The sequence below is a fragment of the Sinohyriopsis cumingii genome, chromosome 8 (assembly GCF_028554795.1).
Source record: "Sinohyriopsis cumingii isolate HCF-2022 chromosome 8, ASM2855479v2, whole genome shotgun sequence".
NCBI classification, from domain to species: Eukaryota; Metazoa; Mollusca; class Bivalvia; order Unionida; family Unionidae; genus Sinohyriopsis; species Sinohyriopsis cumingii.
Window position 1 is genome coordinate 32,343,225 of NC_142968.1, and position 13,326 is coordinate 32,356,550.

Sequence of the window (13,326 nt, forward strand, 5' to 3'; positions counted from 1 at the left end):
GTTGTTTTCAAAACATCCATACCAGACTATGTCCCCAAAAATGGATTCTGGATAAACATGCTCACTAGCTGGCATCTCTACCCACTATTAATTAATACCTAATTACATGAGCACATACCATGTGTCATAGTTTACATTTGTCTAAAGTTGTGCAGTTTAGCAAATGGATAAAACTTTTGTCAAGCCCACAATAATGAGAAAAGGAGTTGTAAACAGGTTTATGTATGTTTTGGTTGAAGTTTTTCATTTGCTTTTGTGCCCTATACCACTGTATGGATTCTGTTCTTATTTGATGTGGATTAAAATGGAGCAAAGACAAATCATTATGTGATGCAATCTTTTTTGTTGCTTTGCTCTTGAGAGTCAGCAGTGAGTCATAAAAGATAAGCACTACAATTATATTTTGTTGTTGTTTTATTTCCTAAACCCCTCATTGGGCTCCGTTTATACTTAGAATATCTCATTTTGATGCTGAGACAATTGTGGGTTTGACACAGTCCCAATTGTTACAGGTGAGGGTAATAACAATAACAACAATAACACTTCAGCAACAATAATGTTGGTGATGATGATGATAATAATAATAATAATAATACATTGTGTTGATTCCAGAGGCGGGAAAAATAGCTTTAAACATTATCAAGCAGCAGCAGGATTTGAGTCAGGACAGTGCTGACTTGTCCACAGAAGAGATGACTGTTGATGAGACAGTTGTAGAGAATGAGGGAGGAGATGGAGAACCAAGCCAGGTGGGCTTTCAAGACAAACACTTTAAATATGGATCAGAAGTATATACACTTTAATTCTTACTTGAGTAGATGATGTATGCACCTATCATTTTTCTAATGCATATTTTTTTTTACAGTGAAATTTCCAAAATGTGTACAGTATTCTTATTAAAAATTGTAGACATCTTAACCCCATCTGATGTCACTTGGTCCAGATTGATCTAACACTGTAAAAAAATCTCTTTGGACTAAAGCTGACAAATGGCATAATTTTCATTTTTGTCATATTCTCTGTTTGTGAATATCCCATCAGAATTGAAAATTTTGTGCACAAGTTTTGAATCTGTATGGGCACAATCACACAAACAGAAAGGAGTGGGCACCAATTTTCATGAATGACATGTGTTTTATTTCCAAGTAATATAGAAATTACCTGCTTGTGCTTCAGTACAGTATAGCTATTGTAGACTGCTATTTCCATTGGTTTAATAGTGATGGTAGTTGAGGAATGCTGAATTTGGTTGAACTGACAGTTACGTTTCTTTAATAAATGAATGTGTCTAATCACATTGTGCTGAATGTGATTAGATGTTTGGTTCATTAAAGAAATGGCAGTCAACAAAGTTATAAAATGCAGCCACTAGATTGCCTGAATTGACTCAGTAGTGAAAAGGCATCAGAATATGGTACGAATAAAGTAGTCTGACTTAACATGTGCGAGTGTCAATATGGGCTGCCATCTATGTGATATATGCTTGAAAATGTAACCTCTAGTTTTCCTGTCAGTGTTGGAACAGCTCTACAGTACTGGTTATTACAGAAGTGAGACCCCCCCCCCCCCTTATAATTACCAGGGTCAATGTCATATTTTGTTGGACTACCAATATATAACATAATGTGCATCAGCAGATCTTAATCAATGCTGTTTAGTTCTATTGATGAATTTGAATGACTGATGTTATACTATGAGTAATGATAGCTATACTTAATGTTCAGCTATAATGTTGGCTCGCAATTATTTGTTCTTTGAAAGAACAAGTCTGTACGAGATGTGTTATTGGAGATTCTCCATTTCAGCTGTACTTAATGTGGCAACAAAGCTGAAACATTCAGTGCTGTTTCAGAATTTAAGGCTGGGCATATGAGTAATTGACTGTGTGGTGGAAATTAGCCTGGATACAGCTTTTTACTGGCAGGTGTATAAAAAAGCTTTTAAAAACGCAGCTAAAGAAAGATTTTCATTTTCATATTTTAATGCCATCCAATAAAAGGATACATTACATCCCACTGTATTATCTGTATTCCAGAGTAATATCCAGACTACAAGGACTTTAACTAGTGGTTTATTTACAAATACATGGTCATCAATGGTGGATGGATCAATCAGGTTTTGATGGAATTTATCTTGATATGTAATCTTCCTTCCTTTCTGTTGTACATCTTAAAGGCAATAGTTGTATTAAACTTGTATTCCAGTAAGGATGATATTCAAGTGTTGGCAGTGTTTATGATGAATTCCACAGATGGCACTCTGATAGAACATTTGATGGCGGAGTTACTTTTGGGATGCTGTCATTATGAAAGAAAATAATGTCACACTAATTGACATCGGCCTCACAAGTAGCGTTTGTAGTTTATTATTTTGGTATTGACTGTTCTTATTTTTCTCCATCAAATACCTTGCCTAAAAACAAAAACATTTATTGTAACTTAACCTTTTACCTTTGAATCCAACTCTTCCTGAAAGAGCTTGGAGCGCTGTATGTTTTATTCTTTCATATTTCTTTAACAAATGTGGCTTATGTTATTGACTCTATTTCTTGTGTCACAGTCTAATAATGCTCATCTTTAGCGATCACAAAGGTTTTTAATCTTCCTTGCCTAATAGCAAAAACATTTTTGTAACTTAATATTTTACCTCCGAATCCAACCTTCCCTGAAAGAGTGAAATGGATATTTATGTTTGTAATACAGGCAAAGGGAAGCAACTCTTACAGATTAACTCCCCATCCTACTTCCTAGTAGGTTACATTTTATACCCCTATGTATCATTTAATGCTATAAACATGGACCTTCGGTAATCGGATTTTATTCAGTGTTTAAATTCAACCAAGTTTTTTTCATTCCACTGGTGTGACAAGTCAAAATGTTACCTTATGTGGTGCACAGAACATTTCTATAAATTCTGATGGATTTATATTGATTCATATGTTTGGTATTATCATTCTGGTTGTTAATGTCACTTACTAACATACAGTTTCACTGGTGGTAACATGTTTTACATTTATTTAATAATATATTTGTTATTATGCACTTGCTTCTTTTGCTTCTTCTGAACAGGGATGACAGCTAAGTGCAAGAACTATAAACAATTTAAGGTCATGGAGAATGGACACATGACATATCTAAATGTTCAGTTGCTCATTGACACACATTATATAACCTTACAAAGCTGTTTAGTTACAAATACTTGGTCAAGTGTTTTGAAAAAGCTGCTGAAGGTAAATTGTATTTCTTCGATAATACCTGATCACCTTATTAAAAATCCCTCCTACCCTTCCCCATAATGCAGACTTTCTATTATAAGTTTAGCTCAGTTGAAAACTGCTTACATATGCGTGTAATGGTAGCCACCTAGCTGGCAGAAAGGGAAATTAACATGTAAGAGTTGCTTTCCTTCATCTGCATGATACATAGAATATGATATATAGACACAAGGAGGGGGTTGTCTTTTTAGGAGAGCTGGATTTGATTGTAACAGAAAGTTATCCTTATGTTAACATGATCAGACTGGTATTAATGGAGAAACATAATTTATTAAATTTGCTGAGATTATGTTTAAACTAGTTGTACAATTTATTAATTATCATCCGAGTATTTACCAGTCATGCATTTTTCTTGTGTTTGTATTTAAGCCAGAACTGCATCATTTGTTGTTTATTTTTTCACCATTTACTGTTCCCATGAATCACTGGTCTTTACTGGGTTATACTTTACCAGTTATACTGCCCGTCGTTATAAACATTTGTATGCTGAAAAATGGTGTGAAATTGTGCACTTCATCATACAGCTATCAGCCTCTGAAGAAATCAAGATACACTAGAAACCCTCCATTCGAAATGGCATATTAATAAATTGAAGTATGGTACCAATAAAAGCAATATTTCTTCAGTCTTCCCAGCTCAGTGTGAGAGAAACCAAACTTTATATTTGCATGTTTTTAATGTTGTATGTTTAATAACCAACAACTTGGCAATGTTGCACTGATGAATCCATCATCTTGCATTTAGTTTCAAGTGAAGACATTAATTTTCTGCTTCCATTTTAGAAAGTGATAACCATAGTGTCAGAGCATCATGATGCGTCGGAAGAGTCAGATGATGCCGTTCTGGTTACCTTGGATGGAAGTGGTGATGCAGTTCCTGATGATGAATTGGGTATGTGAGACTCTCTGGCAGCATTGAGAGACAAATGACTAGATTGTCATTATTAATGGTGTTTTAGATCTATTGTTGGCATATGTTTCAATAATGTATCAAAAATAGTGTCAGTTTAACTATAAACCATTTTCCCATATTAAAAACTAGGATATAGTCAAAACAATTGTAAACAAAAGTTAAAAAAATAAGACTTTTTATTTTCCTCCCCAGTGGTTACTGTTGATTGTATGTTTTTTTTATAAAAAGGATAGGGAGATGAAAACAGGAATACAATGGCTTCATATGTTTTGATTTGGAAAAAGACAGGTGCAGATCACAGGGGTGGGGAGAGATAGTTAGATACATATTTGGGCACTTGATTTTGCAGACTAGAACATGAGGTTGTATGATCTTCTACAGGTGGCTTAATGGCTCACTATTTGTTTTACAGTATTTAGGAACTTGATGATTGTTATCATCTGAGATGTCATGGTATGTGTCAGTTGTTGTATTAATACTGAAGACAGGTCTATTGATATTGGTATTTTCAGAGTTATCCGTCATCACAACATACTAAAGTTCAGATCATTTACTTTACAGAGCTGTTTACTGCTATGATAGTACCTTTGTTTTGGGGAAAATTCTGCAAAACATGTAAATTTTAAGGGCAAATGTCTCATCATATACATAGAGCATGTCAGAGTCCTGAGAGAGACACAGTTTGCACACAACTTTAATTTTGTAATGAACATTTGACCGGAAAATAAAGAAAGTGTTGGTATTTATAATCACTCTGAATAACATGTAATCATCATGCAATCTTTGGTTAGTATAAAAGTGGGGGTGGGGGTGCTGTGATCTAAGCAGAGGATTGGCTATGCTGTAAATAGACACCTGTGAGGTTTTTCAAAACTTGTTGCAGGATAGTCCATCTGTCAATGGTGGGATGATAGGCTATAATCAGGACTTTGCATGATAGACATTTGTTAGGATAAATAGGTCTGACTTTGAATAAATTTATATTTTAGCAAATACATAGTTTTCTTACCCAAAGAATTGGTATAAACCATTTTAATGATTCAAAAAGATGATTAACAAAATGTCTCCCTAAAGCGTGAAGTCAGAAGTTTTGCTTTTCTTTGAATTTGAGTTCCCAGAATTGAGGTTATACAGTCACTAAACATGAGTTTGTGGTCAGATTGAACATTTTGTAAATGAATACATTTCCAGGCCTTGAGGTTATACAATCACTAAACATGAGTGTGTGTGATTTGGATTTGGATTTTTAACGTAACTTTAAAAAAATTTCAGTCATATCGCTACGATGTCTGCATTGTGACAATTTTTAGTGATGTCTAGCACCGGGGCATCATGTCGCAGACATGTAGCATGATGTCCCACCCAGTCACATTATCCTAACACCAGGCCGACCAGTCCTAACACTAACCTCGTAATGCTGAGTGCCAAGTGTGGAAGCTGTTGGTACCATTTTTTAAAGTCTTTGCAATGACTTGGCCGGGGATCAAACCCATGACCTCCCGCATCCAAAATGTCTCACTAAAGCTTGAAGTCAGAAGTTTTGCTTTTCTTTGAATTTGAGTTCCCAGAATTGAGGTTATACAGTCACTAAACATGAGTTTGTGGTCAGATTGAACATTTTGTAAATGAATACAGTTCTAGGTTTTGAGGTTATACAATCACTAAGCATGAGTTTTGGTAAGAGTCATCATTTTTCAAAGTAATACAGTTTCAGGGAGGACCACTACAGTGGCCTAGTAGTTAGAATGTCTGCATCAGATGCAGGAGGTCGTGGGTTCAAAGCCTGGTCGAGTCATACCAAACACTTATAAAAATGGTATTAACAGCTGCCTCGTTAGGTGCGCAGCTTTAGGAGTTTAGTGTTAGGACTGGTCGGCCTGGTGTCAGGATAATGTGACTGGGTGGGACATGATGCTACATGTCTATGGCATGATGCACCAGTGTTAGACATCATATAATCTGCCACACTGTAGACATCATAGTGACATAAATGAAAAATTGTTAAAGCTACGTTACAATTGCAAATCACAGATGCACACAGTAACAGGGATTGAGGTTATACAATCACTAAACATGTGTTTCTGGTCAGATTCAACAGTTTAACAGCTGTTAAATGAATACAGTTCCAGGCCTTGAAGTTATACAAATATAGAATATGAGTTTTGGGGTCAGATTCAACATTTTGTAAACAAATAACATTCATAACTGCAGATGATTTTTAAATTATGAAACAAAAGTATGTTGAAAAGTACTCCTACACAAATTTTAAAGAAAATAATACTCTGGTTTTCTTGAAATTGCACAAGTTTAAAGTCTGAGTTTAGACATAGAAAACTTCAGCCTTACCTTGAGTTTGTGGTGATAAAGACCTAAGCAAAATTTGTGTTGAGACTTGTCAGTTCTTATATGAAATCATTACTATGAGTATGACATTCTAAAAGTTTGTATTTTGGCCCTGGGACTTTATTTTGTTCAGTGGTTGGTCAGTTCCTTAAGTTTTTATGAAACATATAAAGTTTTAGTTCGTGCTTTCTTTAGAAACAAGTAGAATTATGAAAGATAAAAAGGTTTGACATCGGAAAACAGTAATATGAAAAAACTCTCAATGAAGAGCTTCTTGCATCTTTTTAAACACTGAATATTGTATATGAATTACGATTTGTACTTGTTTTTGTTTTTAATAAAGTTTATGCTCAGTCTTTAATTTTCAGGTTGTTGAAATGAAAAAAGGGTTTGGGTAATCAATAAAATAAATTTAGTGGTAACAAATGAAGGGTGTGGGAAGGTGGGTGCATACAAAGATTTTGATCAGCTGGTGTCATTACGATTAGGGTTTTAAACGTCATGGTTGTAGAGTGTTAGAATGTTGCATTTCAGAAATATTAATTGCATCTAGCACAGGCCATATTCTTTTATTGTCAACAGAGGAACCAAAGCATAAGAAAATAAAGCTGGACCCTGATGCCACCTCACAGGAAGCTAGCCTGGATATTGATCACTTACTGCAGGTATGTTCATGTTTAACCTAGCTCATATATGATCTCCATACTGTGAAATCCCTCAAAATGGAAAACCCAGATGTGAAAGAAAAGTCTCTTAAGTGCTTATGCAACAAAAGAGAGAGAGAGAGAGGTGGGGAGGAGAGATTGTAATTATCAGAGCATCAGTGTCTTTGTGTGTATGAGTGCACAAATGTTTGAGAGCTGTAATTTTTTTCCCATACATATTTAATGAAGAATGTTAATATGTTAAGGCTCAAATAAACAGCAACACAAGAAGGAGTGAAAACAAGCTTTGAAAAAATAGAATAATTTATTTCCCTGGAAATATTCTGTAAAAATGAAAAATATGAACTTAAGGTTTTAAGAATCAAATCCAAGAATAATCTATGAATAAAATTTTTGAAATCCTAATAACAAAATGTTCTAATGATTTCAAGTTTGAGTCCCGGCGAAGAATCCAAGATGAAAGACGGTGACATATGCTGTAATCTGTAGTGTTGGAGTCTACAGTTCCTTGTAGAAACAAGAGATATCAATCTGATTTTGGAAATCTGAATAAATGTTTATAAAAGCTGTCCTAGTTCAACAATTTCATATGAGTACACATATTTTCCAGGAAAAAAAATCCTTTTGAATCGAAGTAATTTGAAATAACTCCAAATGGCACAACAGTCACTCTACAGTGTACTAGCCCAACTACTACTGAGAATATCTCTCCAAAACAAAGGTTATATTGTATTCTAGAAAATCAAAAAGGGGGTCACATGATCATGTTCCAGAACCTCGTCAAAATTATGTACTTGTTACAGATCACGTACACCCAGTGTGGCCCTGACGAAAACCAATTGTTTTACTCTAAGAAATAAAAAAAGAATTGTTTACATCTTAAACATGTAGTCCCATCATGACCTCGACAACAACCAATCATTTTAAAATAAAAATAGAACTTATGTATGTGGTTGCTACTAATTTTGAATCAAGGTCAGGATCTAGATCAACAACGTTTACAAAAACGAACAGTCAAGGTCAAACTATTTTCTGAAAAAGGTATCATCTCTAGTGAATACATTTACATTACAATAGCATGTAATGAAAAATAAACAAATTTTAAAACTTACAAACAAACAGTTAAATTGAAATAAATATATATATATTAGATCAGATATAATAAGGTCAAATATACATAACACTTCCCTCATAAAGAAAAGAAAGATTTATGAGATAAAGCATTCTTTTCACCACAGACTAATTATACATGAGGTTAAAAATAACTCATATAAATTACACACAGTGTACATGAAATAATACATTGTTATACACTGGAAAGTGCATCTGCTATTAAATTATCTTTCCCCTTGATGTGCCTGATGTCAAGATTATATTCTTGTAACAACAAATTCGACCTTAGTGGTCTTTGAATTTTATTTTTCATCTTGCCGATGAAAGTAAGAGGGTTGTGGTCACTAAGTACAATAATCGAAAAAGGAGCATAACTAAGGTAAACTTCAAAATATTGTACTGCCAGTATCAAAGCCAAGCATTCCTTCTCGATTGTTGAATAATTTCTTTAGTGCTTATTTAATTTCTTAGGAAAATAGCACATTGGATGATCAATACCATTTTCTCTTCTTGAATCAGAACTGCTCCATCCCCAACATCACTTGCATCAACAGACAGTTTAAATGATTGGCTGAAATTTGGAGCTGTAAGAACTGGCAATCTTTTAAGTATGGCTCTCAACTTGTCAAAAACCTCCTGACATTTTTCAGTCCAAAGGAACTTGTTTTTCTTACTCAAAAAATTTGTCAGTGGTTCAGCAATTATAGAAAAATTGGAACAAAAGTTTCAATAGTAACCGGCCATACCTAAAAATCACATCAGATGCTTTTTATTAACAGGCACGGGAAATTCAGAGATAGCCTTGACCTTAGCATCTATCTGTTTAACTTGTCCATGTTCCACGATGTGTCCTAGAAAAGTTACACATACACAGCAGAACTCTCAGATAAATTAATTCTCATCATGCATCTGTGAGTTTGTCAAAGAATTTCCGAATTGTTGCCAAATGTTCTTTCCAGGTGTCGTTGTAGATGATGACATCATCAATGTAAGCATCACAATTGTCTGGACCAGAGGTAATCATATTCATGAGATGTTGAAATGTACTTGGCGACCCTTTCATCCCAAACGGCATTACTTTATATTGGTAATGTCCATCTGGAGTCACGAATGCCAAAATTTCCTTTGCTCTTAACGTTAGTGGAATTTGCCAAAATCCTTTCAGAAGGTCAAATTTGGTGACATACTTTGTATTCCCGATCTTATCAATAGAGTCATTGATTCTTGGTAATGGGAATGAATCTTTTTTTGTCACTCTATTTACCTTCCTATAATCAGTACACATATGGAAAGTTTTGTCTGGTTTAGGAACAAGTATGCATGGTGAACTCCAGTCACTTTTACTGGGCTCTATAAAATCATTTTCCAGCAAATATTGAATTTCTTGTTTCAAGTATTCCTGTTTGAGAGGGTTCATCCTGTATGGGTGTTGTTTCACAGGTTTGGAATTTACAGTTTCATCGTCATAGAAAATTTTGTTGGTTCTTGTAGAAACATCTGGAAATAAGTGCTCATATTCAAATAATAACTGTTTAAGTTCATTTCTTTCTTGCTCTTGCAAATGTGAAAGTTTCTGGTCCAGATCTTTCATAATTTCTGAATTCTAAAGATTTGTCAATCCAATATCAGTAGAATCTTGATATTCCTTCACTTAAATCTTCTTTGAGTGGGACAGGTACAACTAAATTAATTGCATGTTTAACTTGTTTATCTCTCTCAATATAATAATTTAGCATGGTTATGTGACAGAATTATTTATGTTTACGCCTCCCAGGAGTATTTATGATGTAATTTAAATCATTTATTTTCCTGTCAACTGTGTAGGGACCATACTACTTGGCCCGAAGAAGATTTTGTGGTATGGGAAAGAGAACCAGGACTCTATCACCAGGCTGAAAGCTCATTTCCTTTGAGTTTTTTCATATCTTGGCTTCATTTTGGATTGAGTAGAGTGCAGATTTGCTCCTGCAACCTCACAAGCCTTTGACAACTTATATTTAAAATTAGAAACATAATGAAGAAGATTAATTTCAGAATCTTCATTAGAAAGAAGTTTCTCTTTCAATAACTTCAATGGTCCATGCACAGTGTGTCCAAAAACCGGTTTAAAGGGACTGAAACTTAAGGATTCTTGAACTGATTCCCTAGCAGCAAAAATTGTAAATGAATGCCTTCATCCCAGTCTTTACCTGTATCAAAACAGTATGATGAAATCTTTCTAATGCCCCTTGACTCTTAGGGTGATAGGCAGAAGATATGAATTGTTGAATACCTAATTCATACATAACTTGCTGGAAAATTCCAGACATCAAGTGTGACCCTTGATCAGACTGTACAGACTTGGGAAGGCCAGATGATTAAAAAAAAACTTTATCAAAGCATTTACTATTGGTTTAGATTTTATATTCCTCAAGGGAATTGCCTCTGGAAACCTTGCTGACACACACATAATGGTCAACAAGTATTGGTTACCTGAGTTGGTCTTACGTAAGAGACCAACACAATCTACCATAATTCTACTAAATGGTTTGTCAAAGGCAGGAATAGGTTGTAGATGAGCCTTGGGAATTTTCTGATTTGGTTTTCCTACCATTTGACAGGTATGACAAGATCTACAGTATTTACCAACATCACTTTTGATTTTTGGCCAATAGAAGTGAGTTAAGACCTTGTGATAAGTTTTATTCATCCCTAAATGACCAACCAATTGAGTTTCATGGGCCAGACTAAATATTTCCTGTCTGTAAGGTTTTGGAACTACAATTTGATAGTTCACTGACCATTCGTCATCAGCAGGTACCTCAGGAAGTCTCCATTTTTTCATAAGAATTCCATTTGTAATGAAATAACAGACAGGAACTTCACTAGGTTCAATTTCATTAATGGTCTTTTGAAACAAACAGGAGATCTCGGGATCATTTTCCTGTTCGATGACAAGTGATTGTCATTTTTCACCCTGATTAAAATAAAGAGAATGAGTAGTTAAAAGACGATCACTGTGATCAATACCTTCTGATTGATCCAAACAAGGAGTGAAAGTGACCTCATCAAAAGCCTGACCAATACATGTGTCAGCTAAAGGATTACTTTCCTTATCAGCATCATTCTCAAGAGCTTTCTTTGCCATAGCTCTGGTAACTGCACAAGTTGGGAATAAATCAGGGAATTCTTTTTCAATTGGATTGACTTTCTGATCCAAGGAAGGCTTGTCAGTTACAAGTGGATTAACCACAACCTCGTCTCCAGCTAGGTTGTTGCCTAGTAATAAATGAATGCCCTCAACAGGTAAAACAGAGACTGTTCCTACTGTCACAGGTCCTGAGGCTAAGTCTGATGACAAACTTACACAATGGAGAGGAACATTAACAAAGCTGCACTTTACTCCCAGAATAAGAACACTCTCATTAGAAGAAGACTTCTCAGAAAAAGGCAAAGTACCTGAGAATAAAAGACTCTGAGATGCTCCTGTGTCCCTTAAAATTTTAATAGGGATGGGATTGTCCGAATCACCCAAGAGTGATATAGAACCCTTTGATATGAATGGTTCATAATTCTCCATAATAAATTCAGACGGGGGTTTATTAGACCCAACAAATGTATTGCTTTCAATACATGACCATTAACTTGACCTCTTAGAAATAAGAGCATTTGTCTTGATTCTGATGCCTATTTATTAATTTATAGCAATCATAAATAACGTCCTTTTTTTCTTGCAATAGGTACACGTAGGATGAGACAAGAATCTTAAATCAAGCTTCTCTTAAGTTTGATTTTTAGAAGTTGTGCCAGTTTTTGTTTTAGAAGGGCTTGTATTAGGCTGTAATACTTTTCTGCCAGAAGACTGTTGAGTAGAAGTCTTATTTACAAAAGGAACTTTATGAGTTAAAGAATACTCATCAGCAGCTCGAGCAGCATTTTCCAAGGTTTCAAACTGATGCTCGTCAAGATAAGACTTAATGTCACTATGGACAGAGTTTTTGTAATCTTCAAGTATTATAAGTTGTTTGAGACTTTCATAATCTCGTTCAACTTTCTTGGCTAAGCACCATCTAACAAACAACTGCTCTTTTTCTCTAGCAAATTCAACATGAGTTTGTCCAGCTTCTTTTCTATAGTTTCTGAAATTTCAAGGATAAGCTTCAGGGACTAACTCATAACCCCTTAGGATGCATTCTTTAACCACATCACTTTGGTGAACTGACAGTGAATTGTAAATATCACTAGCTTTACCAGAGAGTACACATTGTAATAACTGAGTCCAATGCTCCCTTGGCCATTTCAAATTTTCAGCAACTTTTTCAAAACGAGTAAATATTTGTCTACTTCTTTTTCTCTGAAAGGGGGCACTAATTTAATATTCTTTGCAAGATCAAAACTTAAATTTGGATTTGAAGTATGAGTGTGCTTTTCACTTGCCAATTCCATTTCTTTTATTCTAAATTGATCTTCCCTCTCTTTCTCTCATTCTTCCTTATCTAACTGCATTTGCATTTGTTCTTTTTGTAATTGCATTTGTTTTTCTTTTTTGATGACATTTTAGAAAAAGCTTGCCGATTTCACTAACAATTTCAAAAACATGGGGAATTCAAAAATTAAGAAAACAACAAATTTGAAATATTCTAGCACAAATTCAAAATTATCCTTAGGACAAGGTCCCCAATTCTTGTTACATGTTTAGGCTTGAATAAACAGTGACACAAGTAAGAGTGAAAACAACAAGCTTTGGAAAAATAGAATAATTTATTTCCCTGGAAATATTCTGTAAAAATGAAGAAATATGCACTTACGGTTTTAACAATCAAATCCAAGCTTTGAAAACTCCATGAATAAAATTTTTGAAGTCCTAATAACAAAATGTTCTAATGATTTCAAGCTCGAGTCCCAGCGAAGAAGATGGAAGATGATGACATATGCTGTAATTAGTAGTGTTGAAGTCTACAGTTCCTTGTAGAAACAAGAAATATCACTCCTGTTATGGAAATCTGAATAAATGTTTATAAAGGCTGTCCTAGTTCAACA

General features: G+C 34.6%; 1 protein-coding gene across 4 annotated transcripts in view; it reads left to right on the plus strand.

Moving 5' to 3' along the window:
* Positions 1 to 13,326, plus strand: part of LOC149793243 (uncharacterized) — a 72,309-nt gene that overhangs the window by 53,359 nt on the left and 5,624 nt on the right. For 3 of the 4 annotated variants that reach the window (XM_089967203.1, XM_089967204.1, XM_089967202.1), the window contains exons 9-11: positions 613 to 788; positions 4,057 to 4,165; positions 7,112 to 7,194. In XM_089967203.1, the coding sequence (XP_089823329.1) occupies positions 613 to 788; positions 4,057 to 4,165; positions 7,112 to 7,194 (368 nt within the window). The remainder of the gene's footprint in view (positions 1 to 612; positions 789 to 4,056; positions 4,166 to 7,111; positions 7,195 to 13,326) is intronic. The other variant, XM_089967205.1, reaches the window with a different exon arrangement.